Here is a 24,421-nt window from a genome sequence, read left to right as displayed (position 1 = left end):
TCTAGAATAGGATGCACTGGGAAAAGTCACACAGTGATTTCACAGGGGGAGGGCTCACCCAGCACCAAGATGCTGCCAGCTCTGGGATGGGGCAACTGAGGATTGGCTGCCTATAATGTCAAACAGGGATGAGATTGCAATAGAATTGCAATACCCAATCTCATTACGATCCATGAGTGCAATACCCAACGAGAGCTGGCTAAGATGTATCTATCCAACTCTCAAGTGCAGGGGTGGGAGTGCATGTGAACATAAGACTGTATGGGGAGGGCTGCTCTTGTTCCAAAATGCAGCCAGCTCTGGAGTGAAGCAGCTGAGAATAAAAAAAATGATGCAGGTGTGGAGGAAATGTAGGGGGACAATGGGGCTGGCTGGGCCAAATGGACTGTGCTGCTCTGCAAAGATGAGTCATGTGCACTCTGGGACAGATCATCTGTATATAGTGACCCATGAGCCTTATTAGAATGTGCATGGATGGCAACGGTCATCCCTACAGGGAAGGGTCCTGGCTCGGCCGGCATCAAGTGAGACCTGTTTATATAGATGTGCAACAACTGTGACCAGTCCTTTGTAACAAATCAACGTCTGAAGCACCTGCAATTGATATATTTTTTATAATACATGATGTATACGTAGTTGTCACAGTTTTAACACGTGTATACGTCTATATTACAAATCATATATCTACCACCAATGTAAATAGTGCCAATTGTACCTCTCCTGGTAAGGTGTGTACCTGTTATTGGTAAGATCTTGATTGGCAATAGACATGCTATCTGTAATGTCCTATGTACAAGGCTGTGAGAAATGGGCTGAAGTGGGCTGTGCCCACCTGGAAGGAAGAAGGGGGCGGGGAGGGGAGGGGAGGGGTCTGTGCAACCAAGACCAGCAGGGCCCCTCCAGCCCATAGTGCTGGGGTGGTCTCTGGACCAGATGGTGGGTACTGTTGATCCTCCTGGATCATGGTGTATGCATGAGAGCCACCCAGACCTTGAATGCATATGCTTGGACAGGAATTTTGGAGGAGTGCAGGCTGCCCAGACCTACCACCCTCCCTTTAGGCCACTGAGACAGAATCCAAAGACCAGACTGAGTCCACATGTTTGGTGCTTCCATGGCGGTAGTTGTAGAAGTGTCTGGGAATCGAACCCGGGTGTAGACAAACCACTGAACCACAAGCGACTCCTTCAGGATCAGATCCTGGGCTAGTCATAATCATAATCGGCCCCCATGCATCACCCAATGATGCATCCAGGCATCATCCCTTGCAGCTGAGGACGCTTCGTCTTCCACGACTGCCTTGTGTATGGCTGCATCTACACAAGTGGCCGAGTGCACCTTTGTTACTGCGCCGTCCTTTAGTACTTGCAAATGACAGCGGTAACCGCCGCTACTGCGCAGTCCCGTCGCCGCACGGTTCTCTTCGGCTGCTCCTGCAGCGCGGAGCTGCTGCGCGGTAGCACGTTACCGCCGCGCAGTAGCGTCGCCGTCACGTCGCGTCTCGCGTGCACGCACCCAAAGACGGCTGACCAGGCCGCTCCGGGATGGAGGGCACGTGTGTCCGCCCCGATCCCCCTTGCCACCGGCTGTTGCCCACGCTGTCTCCCCTTGCCCCCACGAGATCACTGCAGCGCGCGGGGCGGGGCGGGGCGGTGCCGGGCCGCGGGCTCCCGCAGTTGGTGTCCATGTGTTTTTTCGAGCGGTCCTTGAAGCACCTCGCTGAGCGACCATAGAGTCGTGGTCCTCCAGGGCCACCAGAGAGGCCGCGGCGGGGCCCGGGGACGACGAGCGGGGCGGGGCCGGGCCGCGCTCGCAGGTGAGGGGCGGGCGGGGGTCGCTGCGGCGCGGGCCGGGCCGGGCCGGGCCGGGCCGGGCCGGGCCGGGCCTGGGGGTGCTCGCACGTCGCGAGCCCCGGGAGCGCCCCGCGCCTTCCCGGAGCGCCGCTGGCGGGGATGCTGCGGCCGGGCCGGGCCGGGGCTCGTGGGGCGGTGCCCGGGCAGGCGGCTGGCTAGGCGCGCGCTGGGTTGCTGGAGGAAACGCTGCTGTGTGAATGGCCCCCAGGCATTGAAATGACTCCCAGCATCGGACTGGCATAACGGACTTCCCCGGAGTCCCACCGCCTGGGGCTGCGGTTGCGATGGCAGGAGCCGTGACACTGTCGTTCCTGCGCTGTTGCACTCCCCTCTCTCTCCCCTTTCCAGGTTGACTTGCCCGCGCCCCGTGTCCGGCTGCACCGCTCCGCGGAAACCCCGCGTTCTTCCTTCCCCCGCCGCGCCGCGCTGCGCCGCGCCTTCCTGCTCCTCTGTGGGACACAGTGGGGATGGCGACAGCAGTCCCTGCTCAGGTAGGACCTCAGCAGAGATCCTGTATGTCCGGCGGGGACGGCAAACCCCAGAACGATACAGGCCCTTCAGAGCTCCTGGTCCCCGAGCCACGCGGGAAGCAAAGGGGACACCGCCCTGCAGGGCCCCTGGGTCTCCTAAGGAGGTGTCTTGTAGGGAAGAATAAATTTCTGGGGTCATCTATGCTGGGGGTTGTCCACTTTCATCACACTTTCTCCTGGTGCAATGGCAATGGGAATGCCCCCAGCATAGAGGCAGTCTGTGGCAACAGAGAGAGTAGCTGCACCACCTCCCTGGGCTGAAGTGGACAAATGCACTCCCCCACTTTGCTGGAACAGCTGTGTCATCCGAGGGATACACAACTTCCCACCTCTGTCCAGGGTAGCCACGCTGGCACATCTTTCTAATACAAAGTAAGCCTTCAAGCGAGTTGCAGGGGCTGGAAGAGAATAGAGCAGAAGGGACTAAGTGGGTGATACTTGTCATTACAGCTCTGGGAGGCCTTCGAGGACGTGGCACTATACTTCACCCGTAAGGAATGGGAGCAGCTGCAAGATGGAGACAAGATGCTTTACCGAGAGCAAATGCTGAGGAATTACCAAGCTCTTGTTTCCTTGGGTAAAGTCCTGTTTCTTGCTTCTCAGCAGAGCTGTGAGCTCAAAAATGTCCCCTTCCTCTCCTTGTTCCTCTCCATACTTCTCTTGAAGGTTGGGCTGGTGGTGTAAATCTGCTTTCTCCCCACTCCCCCCAATGCTGTCAAGCTCATTCTGCTGTTCTATAAAGTTTATTATAGCGTGGCTAAGTAACACTGTGCTTCCTTCAATTCCATGTGGGTGGTTACTAAATTCAACATCAATGTTCTTGTTAACACTAAAAGTTAGTAACCAGGGATGTTTGTACACATGCTTGTGCTGCAGCACCAGGCAGTTTTAAAACAATGCCATGCATGCATTTGTATAAATGGTGAAATGTGTGTCAGTGCTGGAAAAATGGCTGTGGCACACTTTTGAACTAAAACGCATCAAAGCTGTTTTAGTTCAGAAGTGCACCGCTACCATTTTCTGCGCACTGACATGCATTTCACTGTTTACACAACTGCTCACAACAGAGCACAGTGCGTGTCAGCTCGCTTGCAGAGTAGACTTGATTAATCTTGCAGCACAAAAATGTATATGTATAAGTGCGCCAGTTGTCTGGAATCTCTTCTTGAAGGATCACTGCATTTAATTTAGAGAACTCTACATCTCCTAATGCTTTGGGAACTTCTTCACATTGGGCATATGACCTGGCCATTTTGCTTTCATCTTTCCTGATTTCCTCTGCACTGCCAGCTGGAACTTCAAGTTCATTTTTCAGTGTCAGTGGATGCAAAATTCTTCTGGGATATTCTTCTTTCAAGAAGATCAAAATTCATTCAGGTGTGGAAATTTTCTTTCAAGTAAGATGTTAATCCAGCTTTCCCATCACTCATAGTATCAGGACATCATTATCCAAGCCCGTTATTTGCACCTAGTGGATTTTAATCAGCATATCAATAGTTTCTCATCCTATCTACTATTTGGTTTTTCATGCATGTCACTTAATGCTGCTTTTCATATGACTGCCCCTTTTCACTGCTCTTGTCTTTTGCATAATTACTTGGTCCAAATCTGTTTTTGGTGCATATTAAGATTTCTCTCTTGATTTCATTAGCTCATTGAATCTCTACATCCCACCACATTTCCCACCTGGGTTTTCTTAACACAACTCAGTATCATTTAATACGTTTTCTATGGCTCTAAGTTGGGGCCTACTCATCTTGCGATTTCATGGAAGCCGCAACATGGGGCATTGTCCATGAAAGTGAGCATTGTCTGCAGAATTCACAAAATAAAAGTAAAATGCTGGCTCCCCAGTGGGGTGGGAGCCAATCAGCAATGAGGGGTGCTGCATGATGGACAGCCCCCTCAGCCAGTCATCAGTGAAGGGGGGGCCTCACTGTGATAAGTCCATGAAAATAAAAGCCAGCTCCACAATCAGCCCACAAAATTGGCTGCCTGCCTCCTTGATTTTGGTAGGTCCATAGTTAAAGGAAAGCCTCTTTCCCTGTATCCCACAGTGCAGCTCTTTATTACATGGAGACTGTAGTTTGACTTTGATAAGAAGCCAAGCTTTTGGTTATGAAGTAACTTCCATTGTTTCATCTTTTCCCTTGGCATTCCTTTTCTTTTTTGTGGGGAAAAACTAAGCAAGTAGGACACTGTGTTAGGGTACTTTGCTCTAACAAGATATCAACTCTTCCATTATATTTCCCCTTCTAGTCATTGTGAAATCTGTCTGTATTGAATGGCCATCTCTCTTTTGTTAGTGGTTCTGTACTGGCCAGTTCCATGCTTTGGAATGCAAGCTTTTACAAGCTGTAAAATGTCTTGCTCCTCCTTTTTCCATACCCATAACTCCAGTGAACTGTATCCTACATACTGTATTATTAACTAACCTGTGTCTTCATATCCATTGTTGTGATGATCCTCCCATTGGGTGAAAAGACTGCATATTGTAGAACTGAGGAAGCATTATGCTGCTTAGTAGAAGTAGACTACAAAGAACTAGGCCAAGTGACATTAAGCAGGGAGGCTAAGGAAAACAGAAAGTAAGGAACTAGAAACAGTCTTGGAAATTTCATAGGTGAGGAATCTGTGGAGCTAGGAAAAATCAAGACTGGGTACAAGGACAGGGAAAGGTGTTTAGTTCAGTCTAACCTGGTTGTACATGGCCTAACTGCAAAATAATAGAATAGTTCATAGGAGGCCTGCTTTCAAATTGGCATTAAGACCACTTTATATTATCAACTGGCTAATGAAAGGTTAATATCCATGTTGTTTCTTACCTTTCCAAGCTTTTAACCATTCTCCTTATTTGCAAACATTTATTTTTTTTCCTGTACTCTGTCGGATTCTATTCAATCTTGAACGAACAAAGAACACAGTTTAAAAAAAATATTATTGTGTATGACAGCAATAGCAAGAGTTTGAAGGAATTTCCTATTTACAAATCACAAACTAAGAACTTTATTAAAGCCTTCATATAATCATCCTTTTAGATTACTGTATTTCCTCACATAGAATATGCACTCAGATTTTCAGCAGCTTTTTTGGTGGAAAGGTGCAGGTTATATTCAAGAAAAATATACATAATGTCATTCAGCTGCCTGCCAAGGCAGAGATAGTTTAGCGGACTACTAGTCTGGGGTGCTCCTGAGGAACCTGCACCACAGGGCTTCTGCAAGGGAGTCTAACTGAAGTTAGAGAGCAGGCTGGCTGTCCTTGGGCTGCTGCTTGCTCACAATAGCCCTGTTCAGAGGAGGGAACCACAGCTGAAGTAAATAAGTTTCTGCCTCCAATAGCTATCACATGATGCCTTATTTCCTCTCTCCTGCTCTGTCCAGGGCACCAAAGGAGGTCACTTCATCTCTGATTCTTGCCTACTCCCACCCCTGCACTTTGAGTTTAAATGGCTACTGCTGCTGTCAGGCAGAGACTGCTGCTGTGTTAAGTAGCAGTATCTAGGGCAGGGGTGGGCAAAACACAGCCCGCCAGATTTTTTTTTTTCCGGCCTGCCAATGGGTGCCTATCAGTTCGCTGTATCCAGTCTGTCCCTGGGCTACCCCTGCTATGTTCGCATGGGGCTGAGCCCTGCTCACTCCCATAGGGGCAGCGCACACTGCGCTCCCACCCTTGCCTGCAGCGATGATGGGGGAGTGGTGGTGGCCACTGTGGGGGCAAAGTGGCAGCTGGGCAGGAGCACAGGGCCTATACCAGTGCCCTGGGGTAGGGGCTGGGGCCAGCAGGGTTTGCTGTAGGGTTCATGTAGGGTTTGCATGCAGTTCCTGGGTTCTATACCCACACTGTGCATTTCTTGGGGGGGAGCCCCACATGACAGAGCCAATGGCCTAGCCCTACTCACTGCTATGTGCAGGTCATGGGGAACTGTGGGGAGCTCTGCTCTATAGAGACAAGCCAGCTCTGCCCCTCTCCATGCCACCCTAGCTGAGCCCCACGACCTGCACCACTGGCTTCATCGCACAGGGCTCCCCTGGCAGCACACGTCTCAGGCATGTGAGCCCTGCACGATGGAGCCAGTGGCCCGGCCACACTTAGTCCCAGGGCTCACCAGGACCACGTGCGACCTGCTGCTGATGCTGGCAGCAGGGACTGTGTGCAATACAGGGGGAGTATGCTATGGGGAGAGGCCCACCCTTCCCCACACACCCACAAGCCCCATCCCGCAACAAACCCCATACCCACCCACCCTCATCCCCCACACTCCCCCCACACACAAACCCACAACCCCTTCACAACCACCTATACTATACAAGAGTAAGACTTCATTTTGAGCTATTATGCAGTCACCTCTATATACACGATGCAAACACACACATATAAAGACAAAAATATTTTTAAAATAAAATTAAAATATCTTATTGTATATGTTTGATTTTTAGTATATAATTTGTGGGCAGGGGGAGTTCTGTTTCCAAGATGACAAATCCCCCTTCCCCAAAAGAAGTACTTCCAGGGGCAAGGGGAGGGACTTCCAGTGCCAACCGGGTGGCAGGGCTATCATTGTGGCCGTCGACAGCACACCAAAACTTGTTAAGTGGCTGTCCAACCAAAATAATTGCCCAACCCTGGACTAGGGGCTAATGAAGCAATGATAGGTTCTCCCATCCTTTTTTGCTGCTACCAGTGTTTCACTGCTGGCTACAGTAGAGGTGTTCAGGAACGCAGCTGGACTGTTAAATCTGCAAGCAGGTGCAAAAATGAGGAGGAAAAGGTGGTGTTCTTTCATTGTTGTTGAGAAACTTAAAAGTGCTGAGAGAAGCAGAAAAAGCTGGAAACTATGCTGCTGGAAGAAAGTATGGCATCAGCGAAACATGTAGACTGAAAGAAGAAAGAGAAGCTACATTTTAAGCAAAACATCTAGAACTTGAACATCTTATGGCATATGTGTGAGTGAAATTGCATATCTGAATTGCCATGTCCACAGGAACGTGCCTGTTAAAAAGCATGTGAAATCTTCAGGGAACTTGGATTAGGTCTTCAGTTCAAGGCAAGCAGAGGTTGTATGCAGAGAACTTTATAGTAGAAATGGACTTTCAATAAGAGCATGCACAATTATTTTCCCAGACAAGGTTCCTTGGGTGAATTTGATATCTTTTATTAGACCAACCCAAACCCCTGCAATTATTTTCCCAGCACTTATCTGAGGTATATGACAAGTTGATAGCTCTTTCAATGATATGTTATCAGCCTGCAAAAGCAGAATTCATACTTACTGTCACAAATAGGGAATGCAGATGAGATACCAGTGCATTTTGAAATACCATCTGATACCACAGTAAATGAGTGGAAAAAAATCTGTTCACGTAAGAATGCCCAGGTATAAAAAATTGCACTGCACTGTTAAGATTTTCTGATGGAACTAAGTTGCTAGCCTATGTTGTTTTGTTTTTTTTTAAAGAAGATGCTCCTTCAGGAGAAGTTGCCACAAGAGATAATTGTCCATCCGCCTTTTTCCTTGTGCCCTCTCAACATACTAGTGATGGGCTGGATTAAGTATGTATAGAAATGCCAACCTGGTGCTCTTTTGAAATTAATAACATGCTTGTATAGGATAGTACAGTGTTCCTGCTTGTATAGGATAGTACAGTGTTCCCTAAAACAGAGCAAGTGAAGAAATAGCTAAAAGATGGAAACACTGACCAGATAATAATATTAGGAACATCAGTACTTCAGCCCTTTAATATTAGCATTAATCATTCTTTCAAAGCAAACATGAAAACATCTATATACAGAATTGATGGTGAGTAATGCCCACATTTTGGTGCCAACTGGGAAGGTCAAGTTGCTGGAAATAGGGCAGTTATCTAAGTGGATCAAGGCTACATGGAACCTTAACCCCAGCAGACTTGATAGTTAACAATGCTTCATTTTTAACTGCCTGGATGGTAGTTAGGATTGTGCCATGATGGCTGGTGATACAGGTCACTGAAGTACTTGGGAGGCAGCAGCAACAAAGAATAAAGTTAAGTACCAGAATATTTTTCATTTTCCTTGTTTTAATCTTCTTATCTCTTGTTAGATTTGGTATTCTTTTAGTTCTTTTTTAACTTTATCAGGTTCTAATATTTCATTGACATTTCATAGAATTAGGGGCTGGAAGGGGCCTCATGAGATCATTAAGTCCAGCCCCCCTGCCAGAGGCAGGAAGTCTGCAGGGATCAGATGATCCCAGCAAGATAAACATCCAAATGCCTTTTGAATGAGTCCAGAGTAAGTGATTGAACCACCTCTGGGGGGAATCTGTTCCAGACCTTGGATACTTGGACTATAAAGAAATTCTTCCTTATATTGAGTCTGAGTCGGCCTCCTAGAAGTTTGTGGCAGTTGGACCTAGTTATCCCTTGGGGACCCCTGGTGAACAACTATTTTCCCAGATCCTGATGTACCCCTCTTATATATTTATAGGCAGCCACCAAGTCTACCCTGAGCTTTCTCTTCACCAGGTTGAAGAGTCCTATGTCCCTCAGCCTCTTTTTGTAAGGCTTGCTCTCTTGGCCTTTGATCATATGGGTGGCTCTCCTCTGGACTTTCTGGAGCTTATCCACATCCCTCCTGAAGTGGGGGGCCCAAACCTGGACACAGTACTCCAGCTGCAGCCTCACTAAGGCCGAGTAAAGCAGGAGGATGGCATCCCTGCTTTTGCTTGAGATGCATTGGTAGATGCATGCTAGAGTTTGGTTTGCTCTGCAGGCCACGGCATCACATTGGGGGCTCATGTTCATCTTGTGGTCAGTCAAGAGCCCCAAGTCCCTTTCGGTCACAGTGCTAGCAAGCATAGCACCATTGAGCCTATAAATATGATTCTGTTTTTTTCTCCCAAGGTGGAGTACCCTGCATTTCTCTACATTGAATGCCATCAGATTTTGGTCTGCCCACTTGGCAAGCATGTCCAGGTCAGCCTGTATCCCCAGCCTGTCCTCCAGCCTGACTGCCTTTCCCCATAGTTTAGTGTCATCCATTTACCTTGCCAGTCTGCATCTGACGCCTGAATCAAGGTCACTAAAAAAGATATTGAAGAGTACTGGTCTGAGCACTGAACCCTGGGGGACTCCACTGGTCACCTTGTGCCACGCTGATTTGTTCCCATCAACTAGTATTCTTTGGGTCCAACCCCAGAGCCAGTTCCCCCGCCATTGGACAGTGAGCTGGTTGAAGCCACAGTTCCCCAGGTTGGTCATAGATTCATAGATGCTAGGGTCAGAAGGGACCTCAATAGATCATCGAGTCTGACCCCCTGCATAGGCAGGAAAGAGTGCTGAGTCTAGATGACCCCAGCTGCCTTAAAGTTCAGATAAATGGCATCAACCTCATCTCCCTTGTCCAGGCAATGCATCACCTGGTCATAGAAGGAGACAAGATTGGTCAGGCAAGACCTTCCATGAATAAAACCACATAGGCTGGCATTCAGTTGGTTGCCTTCCATTAGCCTGTTGCAGATGGATCCCTTGATCATTTTCTCCAAGATCTTTCCAGGGATGGACATCAGACTGATAGGTCTTTAATTCTCTGGAATTGTTTTTGGTCTGTTGCAGAGACATGACACAATATGGCAGTGAGAGAAGTGAGGTGTGTGCAAAGCTCGTGGATTTTTGTATTTTATAATTTGTTATATTAAATTACTGTTATATTCATTTTTTTTTTCTCATTCTGCCGTCATAAAACTGTGTGTGTTTGTTTTTTGGGGACATGTTCAATGTGAGAGAACTGTCATTTTTTCTGAGGTAGATGCTTGGAACAATCTTGGTTCCTCAGGCCTTATGTGGGGGTCTATATATAGTTGCTTTTACAGTATTATAAAATTCTCCTTTCTGTGTATCTGTGATTGTGAATTACTCCCTTCCTCCATACAAAGCTCCATTGTTATCCAGTTTTCATTGACTTACTTTATTTCCAAAACTTGTCAGTGCAAACATTCATCAGGAATAAGTACAGTTCAAGTTCTCTGCCTGGAATTACCATAATAACAGAAGTTGTATCTATCCATTAGTGTTTCTGCTCTTTCTTTTCAATTTGGTATCTTGAATGTAAAAAGAAGGGTAAGAAAGTTTTTATACTACATAGAATCATAGAAAGTTAGGGTTGGAAGGGACCTTAGGAGGTCGCATCTAGTCCCAACCCCCTGCTCAAAGCAGGACCAGCCCCAACTAAATCATCCCAGCCAAAGAGGGGTTTGTCTAGCCAGGTTTTGAAAACCTCCAAGGATGGAGCTTCCACCACCTCTCTGGGTAAACTGTTCCAATGTTTTACTACCCTCCTAGTGAGAAAATTGTTCCTAGTATCTAACCTAAACTTCCTTTGCTGCAACTTGAGACCATTGCTCCTTGTTCTGTCATCTGCCACCACTGAGAACAGCCTAGCTCCATCCTCTTTTGAACACCCCTTCAGATTGTTGAAGACTGCTATTAAGTCTCCTCTAAGTCTCCTCTTCTCTAGACTAAATAAGCCCAGTTCCCCCAGTCTTTCCTCATAAGTCATGACCCCCAGCCTGCTCACTGTTTTTGTCACCCTCCGCTGGACTCTCTTTAATTTGTCCGCATCCTTTTTGTTTTGGGCCCCCCACTACTGAACACCGTACTCCAGATGTGGCCTCACCGGTGCTGAATAGAGGCGGATAATTACTTCCCTCTACTTTACAAATCATTGCACGTCTACCCAACTTCCATGTTTCCAGCTGGAGTTGTATACCATTTACATACTTCTTAGTGGCTGATGCTTTATTTTTCATAGAAACATACTTCTGTTTACCTTGGTGAAAAGGGCTATTATTGATACAAGGTGTCTGCCTAGAGTGTCCTCTTCTTGTTGCTATATGTCCACATTCCCTTTTCCTTCATGATCCCCTTGAAATGTTTTGAGTCCTTTGTATCTGTTCTCTAAATCCCAAATGGGTACTGGTTGGAGAGGAACCAAACATAACTGCCCTCTATGCATTTTTCCAAACAGGATATCAAGGTCCCACACCAGACTTAATCGGCCGCATTCAGCAAGGGGAGGTAGAGCTCTGGGTCTATGATGATGAGGAACCTGGAGAATGTATATGTTCTGAGGGCCTGTCTCCAGGTGAGTCGTGGCAATTCCCTCTACCCCGCCTCCTCACATTGCTTAGTACCCACAGTGACAGGAGGAGCTGGAACTGCAGACTTGCCTGGAACTGCTGCCCCAAGATACTGACCTTAAACACTTACCTTGATCTGTGTTGTCCAGGCAGGTGCATGTTCCCATTCCATGTAATTTAATGATATAGGCACAGGTAACTGTCCCCTTCTTCCTCTCTTAGGGCTATTGGGATGCAAAAGATAAAATTACCCCTTAAGCAATGTCTTCTGTTGCCTTCACCCTCTGGAGCTTGAGTCTCAGTCACCTTAGCAAGAAATTCTGTCATAGAAAAGGGAGCCTTCCCACAGGAAAGCACTACGAAACCCTAGCATGATGTCTCAAAATTAATGTAACAGCCTGGGGTTCCTGTTACTTTAAGGAGATAAATGACAGCAGATAGAGCCCAGACAGCTAAGCAGGGCCTAGCCACAAGAAGGAAGACAGCAAAGAAACATCACTGTCAAGGCAGGGAGCTGCCCATGAGAGTGAAAGGATGCACCTACAGCCAGTCAGGAGAACTCTGATTGCAGGGAGCTGGCTGCAAGGGAATAGGCAACTAAGGAAATAGCCCAGTAGGCCAGAGCCTTGCTTGTACAGCAGGGAGGCTGCTAAAGCAGCAGTCATCAGCTGCCATGGCTACCAGCCTTCAGGCCCTAATGGTAAACTGTTCAGCTGGAGTGCCACCTGTCTGGAAGGGACAGGGCTTAGACAGCATATATGCCTGGGGCCTGATCCAGATCAAGTAATCTGGCCTAGCAAGATGTAGATTGCATTTTGCCCACCCCTGCCTTAAGGCTACACGTACCCTGAAAGGCACAAACAGGTCAGGAAGGCCTACTCAGCCCAAGAAGGGCAGAACTGAGAGTCCAGAAAGGACCTGCTGGCAGCCAGAAGAACAGGAGTTTGCTCTAGGACCCTTAGGTAGCTTCCCTTTCAATCAAACAAATACATCAGGGTGTGGCAGGTGAGTGCAAAAGGAAGGGTACCCTAGAGCTGGAACAGGACAAGGTTTGCGTGTTCAGCAGGGGGCGTCATGGCTGCCCTGATGCACCGAACTTGCTACATTTAGATGCAGATAGGGTTCCTTGGGGTCCTATGGGCTAGAATTTCCATTCTTATTCAGTAGTGTAAGAGTTGATACCTCAGCCCAAAGTGGCCATAAGTCTATAAAACTCTCTGGCAGGGCGTGATGAGACCTGTATTGCTGTATGGTAGTTCTCATGGTGAGTTGTCTTGGGACCTATCAGGGACTGTGCTATAGCAAAGCTGGACCTCTCCTACTCAGTGTTGTTAGTTTCCCCTGCTTAGTTGGAACTGGAAATTCACTTCATAATAGAGAGTGGAATAAAAGCAGTGTTTAATCAGTACCTCGGGCTGTATTATAGAGCTTTCAGGTGAGGGTGAGATTCACATCCTCTCTACTCAGAGAGATAAACTTATCATTGTGTATACCAGTATCTCCCTCTTTCTGCAGTCCTGGCCCTGAGACCTAGGGTCTGTTTGTAGGTTAACCCCAAAGCCTTTGTCCTAGTACAGGTTCCTCTGACATCTAGGACTTGTCACCAGAGGAAAGCCCTGTGGGCTCATTCCCCAGACCAGAAACTTCTCTGCCATCAGGTAGGAAGCAGAGCTCTGTTCCTTCCAGAAAAGAGTAATAGACAGCGAGAGAAAGAAAAGAGAGTTGGAGAGCTCATTTCAGGCCTGGTTCATCAACTGCAAATTCTCCTCTCCCAGAACTTTTCCTTGAGGCACAAGGTCTGGCAAACTTCAGGTCTTTTTTTTTTTTTTATTCCAAGAAGCCCTTAAGCCTTGTTTATACCAGAGCTGTGATCTGTCCCAGTGCGAGTAGTGCTTGACAGCCCCATATACCCATACTAGCCAACACACACTCCAGACCTGGAAATTGGCCAATGAGGCTGTTTTAATCTTGTCCTCAGGTGCTGTTCTCAGGACTCCTAGAGACGGAGAGCTTGAGAACAAATATTGGGGATGAAGCCCAAACAGCCTCACTGGTAAAATTTATAGGTCTATAATACGACAGTGACCTTGAGCTGGGAGAGGGAATGCTTGGTGGTGGCTGGGGCCAGGCTGGCTGCAACCTCTGGACTGCCCCCTGTAAACGGACATGTGGGACTGGTGGGCACAGACCCTGGCTGTTATACCTCTGAGTTCTCCCTGGCCAGATGAGACTTGGATTTGGAACAGAACCATTGGGAATCTGAGTCTGAAATTTGTTAGGGAATGCACGGTACACTGACCTCCATCCCCAGCTTTGAGACCACTTGGAATTAGGCCTCTTATATGCACCCAGGTGCCAAGATCTGGCCCTGCTCTGGGGCATGTCCGAGCCAGGTAGAATAGCAATGCTTTCCTTTTGCCGGTGGCACAAGAACTAATTTCTGGGTTCCTTTTATCCATCCAGCACATACTGGGATGGTGAGCAGAGCGGACCAGTGGCCTCCTGAGGAAGATCCTGCAAATCTGGAGGTGGTTTCAACCAGGAACCAGCTACCTATGGCATGGGAACAGAGAGCAGCTGAGCTCCAAAAGAGTCTGACATGTAGGGAAGGATTCAAGAGACAGAGAGACTCCAGGAGCTATGAGAGCAGGACTCGCAGAGGCGAAGTGTTGTATATATGTGGAGAGTGTGGTGAGAGCTTTGGGGACCAACAGGAGCTGAGGGTGCACCGGGAGACCCACAAGAGGGAGATGGTCCACCCCTGCACGGAGTGTGGGAAGAGCTTCCGTTATAAATCCTGTCTCATCAAACACCAGAGAATGCACTCGGGGAAGGGCCCCCACCTCTGCCTTCATTGTGGGAAGAGCTTCATCCAGCTGTCTGGCTTCCAAGTGCACTGTCATATGCACTCTGGGGAAAAGATGTACCCATGTACTGATTGCGGGAAGCGCTTCAACAACCCATCCCACCTCCAAGTACACCAGCGTATCCACACCGGGGAGAAGCCGTACCGCTGTGGCGACTGTGGGAGGAGCTTCACACAGAGCTCTGCTCTCACCACACACCAGCGCGTCCACACTGGGGAGAAGCCATATCATTGCCCCGAGTGTGGAAAAAGCTTCCGGCAGAGCTCTGCTCTAGCCCAGCACCAGTATGTCCACACTGGAGAGAAGCCCTACTGCTGCCCTGAGTGTGGGAAAAGCTTCAACCACCCATCCCACCTGCGAGTCCACCGGCGCCTCCACACGGGGGAGAAGCCACACCTCTGCCCTGTATGTGGGAGGAGTTTCAGTGATCCATCCTATCTCCGAGTCCACCTGCGCACGCACACAGGGGAGAAACCGTACCACTGCCCAGAGTGTGGGAAGAGCTTTGCCCGCCCGGATCTGCTTCGTGTCCATGTGCTCACACACACAGGGAAGAAGCCATATAGCTGTGCCCAGTGTGGGAAAAGTTTCACCCGCCCAGCCTTCCTCCGAGCCCACTTGCACGTCCACAGTGGAGAGAAGCCATACCGGTGTTCCGAGTGTGGGAAGAGCTTCCATGATCCATCTCACCTCCGGCTCCATGGGCGCATACACACAGGGGAGAAGCCATATCACTGTGTAGAATGTGGGAAGAGCTTCAACAGCCCGTCCCACCTCCGTGTCCACCAGTACGTTCACACTGGGGAGAAGCCATACAGCTGTGCTGAGTGTGGGAAGAACTTTGGCAGCCCGTCCTATCTCCGTGTGCACCAGCGCATCCACACTGGAGAGAAGCCATGCCACTGTGCCAAATGTGGGATGAGCTTCAGGGATCACTCAGCTCTTAACAAGCACCAGCGAACCCACAGACCAGACCCTGGCCCTTCAACAGGGGCCAGTTTCTGCCAGCTCTTGCCTCATCCTCTTCCCCACAGCCTGTACCCCGAACTGGGGGTGGGAGAAATGTCCTGAAATGGCCCCCACCTCCCCATTCACCAGACACTGGGTTTGCATGGCCCTGGGCACAGGGATGTTCTGTCAGCAATCGAGGACCCAATAGTGGGGTTAATGAACTGAAGCTAGGATACAGGAGATGACTGGGCTCAAGGATACACTTCAGGAGCTCTGGTTTCTCTCAGCTCTGTTATCCATATTTCAACATCCAAAGACCCTTCTTCAAGTCCCACTACTGCAGGGTTGAGGAAGAGGAGGAACAAGACAGATTTTATTCACTTTCATTTGGCTGATCAAGCCACTACTCTTCAAGTTGTGTCCATATTAATGCTATGGTCCTTTTCACTGTGTAGTAGTCCTCCTCTCAGTGGTCTGTTACTGTGTGGTAATGCCGTGCTCTATCAGGCTTTCTTGTGGAAGGATCTTAGGTGGGAACCATAAGATTAAAGTGCGGGTGATCTTTCTTACCCAATTTAATTTAACTGCAAGATAGATTAAGGGGGAGGTGGGGGTAAGGCTGCCTTGAGGCTGAAGTAAGAGAAGGAGAAAACTTTCCCACAGTAACTGTGTTCTGCCAGAGCGTGAGAATCTCTCCAGCAAACACCATCCCAGGAGCCAACTGCAAAGAGCATGGAGCCATTCAGATAGTAGTGTGCACAGCCCACACATCTTTCCCCTTCCCCTCCCCCAAAGGGTTCAAGGTGATGTAGTTCTCTGAACAGACTCAGGTGCCCACTTTGTGGGGGAGGGGGACATGAACATGAATAAGAGCCATTGCCACTGGTGTATTTGGGATAATTGCTGGTTTTGTGGACATAATTATGGTAGTCTGGGAAGGTTTTGCATATGGTGGTTTGTAGGGTGCCATCCAAGATATGAATTGTGATTATCTAGAAAGTTGATATTTATTAATGTAAAAATATTCTGGTGCAAGTTTGATCAAGGGGTGTTAGTTGTTGAACCTATAGTGGAAATCAGTGAGTCCAACTGTTCGATTCAGGTGATGAAAATCATTTATGTTTACCTGGTTAAGAGTGCAGTTTCGATTGTTGAAAATGAAGCTGCTCTGCGTGAGGATTAAATGGACATGAAGTTGCAGATCTAACTAGTCTGTTTTCTTGTAGATATTTCAGGCAGGCAGCTGTGTCTTCATGGTGTGGAATATTAGTGTACAGGGTGCTGACATCCATGGGTGCAAGTATGGCCTTCTCAGGAAGGTAGATGATAATCTCAGTTTTGTTGAGGAAGTCTGTTGTCTTGCAGAAAAGTTGCTCTTTGGGTGACAAGTGGTTTTAGGATAGTTTCTGTGAACTCTGCTACTCCTCAGTAAGGGTACCACGGTTGGATCATATAATGGTCTACCAAAGTCATCTTATTCGTGGATTTTTAGGAGTATATAGAAAGCTTGTGGAGGTGGAGAGTGGGGGATAAGTGGAAGTAGTTTTTCCTTAAACTGGCACAGAAAGGGTTTAATAATACTCTCCAGTTCCAGAGTAAATACTGGTGGGAGAACCTCCTGAAGTTCTTCATAGTAGCTGGTGTTACAGCTTTGTCCGATGGTTTGATTTACTATTTCAGTGTTGGATCTTAGGGACTATATAACCTTTCTTTCTGAGAGAGAGAGAGAGAGAGAGAGGTTATCGCTGTCCTGGCTTTTCTTCAGGATTTGCTGTTAGCTTTCTTCCTGAAACAGTCAGTGAAATAGTCCAGCATGTGATTCGCTCTGCTGGGAAGTGTTTAATCCAATGTGATTTTGTTGTTGTTGTTTGTTTTTATCTGTTGTGGCAAGAAAGTTGTCAGAGGTGGTTCTGTCGTGGTTGTGGAAGTATTTTCAGGCAAAGTCTGCAGAACAATTCTTCTAATTCTCCAAATGTTAGTATCTTGTCAAGTTGTTCCTTTGGGCAGAAGTTCAAGGCCTTTGAAGAGCACAGATACTTCCAAGTGGGATGAGGAGGGTGTTAATGATGTAGGTGTTCTAGGTGACGCTGTTTTGATTCTTCCCGGCATTGCTGGTGTGCTGCCTATGAGGGCTTCTGTTGTGGTAGCCGATTCCCCTTTTTGCTTCTTAAGCTGGATGGCTGTCATCAGGTATTTTTGGTGGTATGTTTGGGTCTGCTGTATAGTAATCATTTATGTCTCTAGGTTGATCTGTCTTAAGTAGCATAAGTAAGTATTGTTACCAGACTTTAATATTAGACTTCATAAGAAATCCTAAAATGCTTAGACAGCAATAGTTTGTTCTCTGAAGAGAGTCTGAGCACAGCAATTTGCAATTTCAAGCATGCAACAAACAACAGAAAAACTCTGCCTAAGCTAAGACACAGCCCGATAAGACACAGTAACAACATACAATTTAGCTTAACTTCAAATGTAACATAAGCCAAAAAGACAACAGAAAGCCTTGCATAGATATTATGTAATCCTGAGGGAAGAACGTCTAATTGCAGCCAAGTTTTTGGAAGGTCTTTCTGGGAATCGGCAGATCTGGGCAGGTGAGGAGGAGATCCCACAGACCTCATCTTTACCTGGGTTCTTATAGGTGATCCATGCCACCTCCTCTCCGTTTAGTGCCTTGATAATAGTATGCTTTTTACATCTGCCATGTATCACATACCTCTCATAACTCACGTGTTCAATGTCTTTGACTCTTCTCAGGTATTCCAGCCTCTCACCTCTTAGGTTCCACTTTGAAATGTAAATGTAGCTCCCTGCATGTAGCTTTAGAATCAGTAAAAAGGTTTGCAATCATTATGATTGTGCCAGGCCTTTGCTAACATATCCTGTTTTAAGTTTATCCCTTTTAGAGTAGGTTAGATGAATAAAATGTTTTCTCAGTTTTTCTGTGCAGGAGAACCTCAGTTGTGCTGCATATATGGAGTTGTGAGTGTTGGCTAAAAGTTGCAGATGAGTCTCCTTAGAATGATATTAGGTTTTGTGTAAAGCTTAAGAAAATGTCATGCACTCTGCCTTCTCTTTTCTTTAGGTTTTGGATTTTCTATGTGAGCAGTAGATTTCTATATTTTCCATGTTATGGTGGTGTTAAAGTGATGATGTAACCATAATGGTCAAGAAATTATGTGAGAGGCAAGGATTTTTGTGGGTGGTATCTTCTATTGGACCAGGTGCATGGTTGAGCTTTCCCCCCAGACCTGAAAAAGAATGCCGTGTATTTGAAAGCTTGTCCCAAGTCTTTAGGGAAGACTTTATCATTGCCTGCCACCTCTTGCCTCCTGGGATTGCTGCTTGGCATAACTGCTGCTCCACCGCTCAGTGGTCATGCCACCCCATTGCTCCACAGCCTGGATCAGTGTGGAGGTCATGTCACTTGCTGCTATCACCACTACCACAGCTTTGGGGATCGCAACCTCAGGTTTGCCAACACTGCTGCTGTTCTCGGGAGCACCACTGGACTTGCCTCCTGATTCAGAGGATCGTTGCTAGGTTAGCTGCCCTGTGGCCACCACGGCTGTCACTGCATCACACAGGGGAGTTCTGCTTTTGGGACCACAGCCGCCAACCTGTGGAGCAATGCTAAGATGTAGCCTTTTGAAGTCACTGCTCTGCTGCTTGCTTTGAGGAGTGCTGCATGGGGTTGTCACTTGTGCTGCTCACCACTCTGGGTTGTTGTCTGCTGTTGCTTTGTAAGTGCTTCTGGGATCTCTAGCTGCTGGTACAGAGAGCACCCTTTCTGAGATGTTAGCTCTTGGTCTCAGTGTCACAATTCAGTTGTCTATTACTATTGAAGGTCTTACCAGCCTCAGTAAGAATGCCTTCAAAGGAGGACTCCACAGTGCAGTCTCCTTGGGCTCTCTCCCTTTAAAAAAAAAAATCATGTGTTGTTGGACTCAACTCAGGGTACAGTGTGTTCTCACATCCCCATGATTCCTATGCAGCTGAGATCAGGATATGCACATGCTGACTGACCCTGAGATGAGGATTCCCCTTGTACAGATCCTACATGAGAAACCTGCTAGGGCGCCCACTAGGAGATGTGCCAGTGCTTGGAAGGAGCTGGGAGAAATGTGTAGGTGCTTGGGTGGCAAGAACCTTGTGGGAATTGGGTGCCTGGATGGGGCCTGGAGATTTGATTCCATTGTGCCCAGTTAAACACTGAACTGGCCTTTTAAGATGGGGGAAACTCTGCTGCGTATATTCTGGGTGCAGAGAATGAGTGGTGAGGGGGTGGGAAGGATCAATGACTGGGAGAGATAAAAGGGCAGCCTGAGGCTAGACAAAGGGCCAAGGGTGTTGGGATTAGGGGATGGGTTGGAACTGGTGGGTAGGCATGGATGTGGATGTTGGGGTTGAGGGGAGTGGGGGTGGAGTAGAGGTTAGGGTTGTAATAAAGGGGTTAGGAGTTAAGTGTTAGGATTAGGGTTTCCTCCTGAATATTTGGGACCAATATAGAATATGTAGATATTGTATCCTTTTTATTAAGTTTATACCAACAACTTAATTTTTGCAGTAATTGCCTAATTTTCTTTGTATGTATGCATATACTCTCCATCTTTGCTGAATGAACAAAATCAAATCTAAGTGTCTTACCAAGACCAGCCACTGGCTGTCACTGCTGCTCCTGGCTGAGCAAGCAGCCCTTTGCAGTACCCGAACCACTGGATGTTACTGCTGCTCCATATAGGGATTAAAACACAGCCTTTGCTGGCCTCTAAGTGGACCCCAAGCGTCACTGCTGCCCCACATGGAGGTGAGGATGTAATTCACCCTGCCTAGTCTAACTAGAAGTGGTGCAATCACTAGGAAAAAATGTTTATTTATTAATTTGCAATAAAGGGACTGAATACCAAGGTCAAAGATCAGTCACTAGTGTTGTTTCAGGTATCAGGCCCCAGTCTCTCTTCCCCCAGCCCCATGTCCTTTTAACATGCTGGTTTCTACAGATTCCTTATCCTCTGCGTGTGTTTGGTTTGTGTGGGGACTTGCCCGAGTGTGAAGCAGGGTTGTGAGAATGAATAGGGATAAGAGGGAATATGAGGGAAGGCATAAGCATAATCCTGTGGGCTACAGTATAACAATAACAATGGAAACAGCCCTCTGCCCCATTTGAGAGGGCAAACCTTGACTCCCTAGTACAGCATGCCTTCTAGCCTGGGTACCTTGTGAGATCCCTGAGCCTCACTACTCCTATGAGCAGCAAAACAGACAGGCATCCCTGGGTGGTTCTACAATCTACCTGTAGGCACCAACTCTTTTTTTATGGAGGAGGTGATTGTGTGTTATAAAGTTAAGTTGGATTGGGTAGAAGGGTGTTCTTTTAGACCAGAGGCAGCAGAGTAGGGTGGGAGCAGCCTGGACCGCTTTTGAAATTGGATTTGGAAGCAGACTGTTTTGCTGTACATTCTTTTAAAATTGTTTGCTTCTATAACTTTTGTCTCTTATTGGAACCTGCCCTGAGCCTTTATTGGGCAGGGTGTCATATCAATCAAATCAATCATTTCTCTCCAGACAGGACTTGAATCAAGGCTCCCAGATTCCAGAAGCCATTTCCTTGCCCATTAGACAACTAGGGCAGGGTGGGAGTCGATAAAAGTGTGCAATTATTTCTTAGCTTCAAGCCTCTGCTGACGTGCCTCCTTCAAGGACCTGATTGTCTGGGACTCTTGCTGGGGGAGGGAGAGCAGACGTTTGTTGGTCACTTGCTGTCACCAAGGACACTCAAGATTTTCTTATCTTTGCAACATTAATGGGAAGAAGAAATAATTCAGTCAGAGACTTGCTCTGTAGTTCATGGTTCTGACATGCTGCTGGCAACCCTGAGGGCTGGTTCATTATGGAGGTAGACCCTCTAGAATTACTAAATCGCTCTGTCTTGGTACACCACCAAGAGACATGGGAACACTAAACTGAGCAGCAGGGACCTGAGAATGAGGGGAAATAAGGGCTGGAGCTAAAAGCTCAGGAGGTGGACAGAAAACTAAAGAGCAGAGACCTGAGGCAACATGAGGCCTCCACACTTTCCGATTTGCCCTGCTGCAGCCCATGGATTTCTATTTTTTTTTTCTTTTTTTCCTCTGCTGTTTATGAGGTTAATCACTACTGGGGCTATGAACAGTGTATACAACAGTGAAAGCAGGCTCTAGGACAGTGAACTAAATCCCCCTATACAGCCTGGCTGCAAAAGTGGGAGTAGTTCCAAAAGTAGCCACAAATGGGCAGTGTGTTGGGCAGGAAGGAGGGTAATTTCCTCTGTCATTTGGTGATGATAATGAATGCATAGAGCAAGCTAAGTAGCACTATTCCTTGACAGTGCTGCTTAATCTGAAGTGCCATGTGGGCAAGTGCCCTTTATGTGTTAGAAGGCAGTCTATCCACAATGCACTTGGGGATGCTGATCAGGAACACAGCTTTCTGTGGAAGCATGACAGGTGTGTTTGGAAAGGGGAGCCTCAAAGGTAGAGGTCATTTTCTCCTAGTAATGGATCTGGATAGTTCCCAGTGCATTTCTCTGAACCCTTTTGAAATTAGCCTGAAGGGCAGAAACCAGGAGATCTCAATGGTTCATGGTAGGTGACCTGGCTTCAGCTATGGGATATGTTGCTTGCAATAGTGGGGGGCTGCATTCAGCACCCCATAAGGACCCTCCTAGCCTTATGCCAGCTGAGACAAGAGCCTGAGCCTCTCTACTCTGCTAATGTATTTGAAGCCAAAAAGTCTGGTTCAGTGTCTATTGAGATCTGCATGAATTGAGTTAGTAAGAACAGAGCTCCAAGATTACCCCCCAGCCTCTGAATGGTGGAGCTGAGCACATGTCTAGGTCACTGGCTTGTGTCATACTTGTGTCTCTATTGATGGTTAGTGTTAGTGTAGCTATAATCCCTGCAAGGGTGCTACTTGAGAGTGCTTGACAAGGCAGGCTAATGTCATTATCCCCACTTTACTACTGGGCAAACTATGTATTTAAAAAAGGACTTTTTGTTATCCTTGATGCTAGCCCTAGCTCTGTATCTGCCTTAGCTTTCCTAACTTGGGCCTGCAGCTTCCACGATGCCCTCTACATCTACAGAAAGGTGGTGGGATTGCTGCAAGGCCTGTGCCTAGCATTGCTACTTGCAAGACTCCTGCTGAACCTCCCCAGGAATGAGGTTGCTCAGCATCACAAATTTTAATGTCTGCAGCTGCATGACAGATCCACGAGTAGACATGCCACATAATCTCATGACTATCTGACTTGGTTGAGTCTCTGATGGGGGACTTCATCAAAGGCTTTTTTGGAAGTCCAAATATATTATGTCAACTAGATCACTTCAATCCAGCTGCTTATTGACACCTTCAAAGAACTCTAGTAGGTTGGTGAGGCATGATCTCCCTTTGGCAAAGCCAGATTTATCCATAGGGTGAATGCCATAAGGTTCTGGTGATTTATTACTATTTAGTTTATCAATTTCCTCTAAGACCTCATCTACTGAACCCTAAATTTGGGTTAGCTCCACTGACTTGTTCCTAGATCTGGTGAAGGGATCTCTCAAACATCTTCCACAGTGAAGACAGATGCAAAGAATGCATTAGTTTCTTGGCAATGGCCCTGGCATCCTTTAGTGCCTCTTTTATACCCTGATCATCCAAAGGCTCAAGTAACTCCCTGGCAGAAACTTTAGTTTCTAATGTACTTTAAAAAAAATTATTGTTACCTTTTGGGTCTCTAGCAAATTTCTCCTGAAATTCTTTCTTATATTATTACCGTTTTACATTTGATTTACCAGAGCTTCTGTGCGCTCTCTTTTTTCATTTTTTGTTTTCCTCAGTAAGATTTGACTTCCACCTTTTGAAAGAAGCCTTTTTTTTCCCTGCTTATTGTCTCTACAACTCCGCCCTTAAACCACATTGGCTTTCTTTTGGTTAAGTTTCCCCCTTTATTTAATTTTCTTTTTATGCATATTTGCAGTATGCATTTGCTCTGTGCCTCATGTATGTTGTTCTTAAGCAGTTCCCATGCTGCTTGCAAGTTCTTTTACCTCCTTAGGGGCCCTGTAACAGAACCAAGCCCCAGGGGTGGCTGTAGCACCCCCTTGTAGCCCTGCAGCCCCTGCTCTGCTCTGACTCCAGGGTCCCTCCCTTCACTCCTTCCTGCCACACCTTGATGTTTTAAGTTTGGAAAGGGAGCCTTCCTAAGGATCCTAGAATGAGCCCTAATCTGTCTTCTTGTCAGCAGATCCCTCTCACAAGACTCCCCCCTCCCCCCAAATGCACCCGTTACTTTTTGGGCTAATTTTGTGGCCTCTGACCTCCCTTGAAGCCATGTTCATGCCTCACAAGTGTCACCAATCAATCAGTTCACTGGGCACTCAGCCCTAGTTTCATCTCCTGCCTCAGCTGGCTTCTATATGCCTTGTTAGTCTTTGGCCCTCTTGGGGCTGTGACCCTAGCCACTGCCCCTCTCGGGTGCTGGGTCCTTTGACCCCAGCCCTGTCTTTCTCACTGGGCTCCTGGCCCTGGTTCTCTCAGGCTACGCTGCAGCTTGTGCTCTGCCCTGGCAGGCCCAAGCTTCACATACTATAATTGGACTCCTACCTCCCCTGTCAGTCCCTAACCCAGTCCACTGGTTTAACTATAACATAAAACTAAGCCGTAACACAGATTCTCACTGGGTCTGAACCCTAACCATCAGGTCCTCTGCTGACTTGCAATACTATCCCCTACTCTGAGCCCGACTCCACTGCCAGCTAGCAGCAATCTACCTGCCTGTCCAGGGGAGCAGCAGTGTATCTCAGAAGCTCCTCCCCCTCTGGAGCCCTTTCCTCAACCATCTCCAAGGCCAGACTGTCTGCCTCATTCAAGTCCTGGGTTTATATGCTTCCCCAAGCCTTGCTCCTTCAGTCAGGTGACTTCCCCAACCCCTTTCAGGGGTTTCTCATCAGGGCCTGACAGCTGGTCTCCACAGCAGCCTGCAACTTGTAGCAGCATCCTTGCAACCCAGGCTAGGCTCTGTCCTGTTGTCCTACCTGCAGATCAGCTAGCTCTGCTATGAGTGCTCCTAGCCTTTGGCTC

The 24,421-nt window shown here is 47.5% G+C and overlaps 1 protein-coding gene across 1 annotated transcript; it reads left to right on the top strand.

Moving 5' to 3' along the window:
* Window positions 1-1,728: 1,728 nt before the first annotated feature.
* On the top strand, window positions 1,729-20,230 carry LOC102575133 (oocyte zinc finger protein XlCOF6). The gene is made up of 5 exons (XM_006262981.4): window positions 1,729-1,816; window positions 2,202-2,344; window positions 2,834-2,960; window positions 11,387-11,503; window positions 13,962-20,230. The coding sequence occupies exons 2-5, from the start codon at window positions 2,321-2,323 to the stop codon at window positions 15,434-15,436; spliced, it is 1,743 nt and encodes a 580-aa protein (XP_006263043.1). The 5' UTR covers window positions 1,729-1,816; window positions 2,202-2,320; the 3' UTR covers window positions 15,437-20,230.
* The last annotated feature ends 4,191 nt before the right edge of the window (window positions 20,231-24,421 follow it).

This window comes from Alligator mississippiensis, chromosome 6 (assembly GCF_030867095.1).
Source record: "Alligator mississippiensis isolate rAllMis1 chromosome 6, rAllMis1, whole genome shotgun sequence".
NCBI classification, from domain to species: Eukaryota; Metazoa; Chordata; order Crocodylia; family Alligatoridae; genus Alligator; species Alligator mississippiensis.
This window is presented reverse-complemented; position numbering and strand designations above follow the sequence as displayed.

Bases quoted from the DNA above. Each gene is read 5' to 3' on its own strand.
- LOC102575133 (XM_006262981.4), top strand. From the start codon at position 2,321: ATGGCGACAGCAGTCCCTGCTCAG. The intron at 2,345-2,833 runs GTAGGACCTCAG...TTGTCATTACAG, and splicing joins CGACAGCAGTCCCTGCTCAG to CTCTGGGAGGCCTTCGAGGA. The intron at 2,961-11,386 runs GTAAAGTCCTGT...TTTTCCAAACAG, and splicing joins CCAAGCTCTTGTTTCCTTGG to GATATCAAGGTCCCACACCA.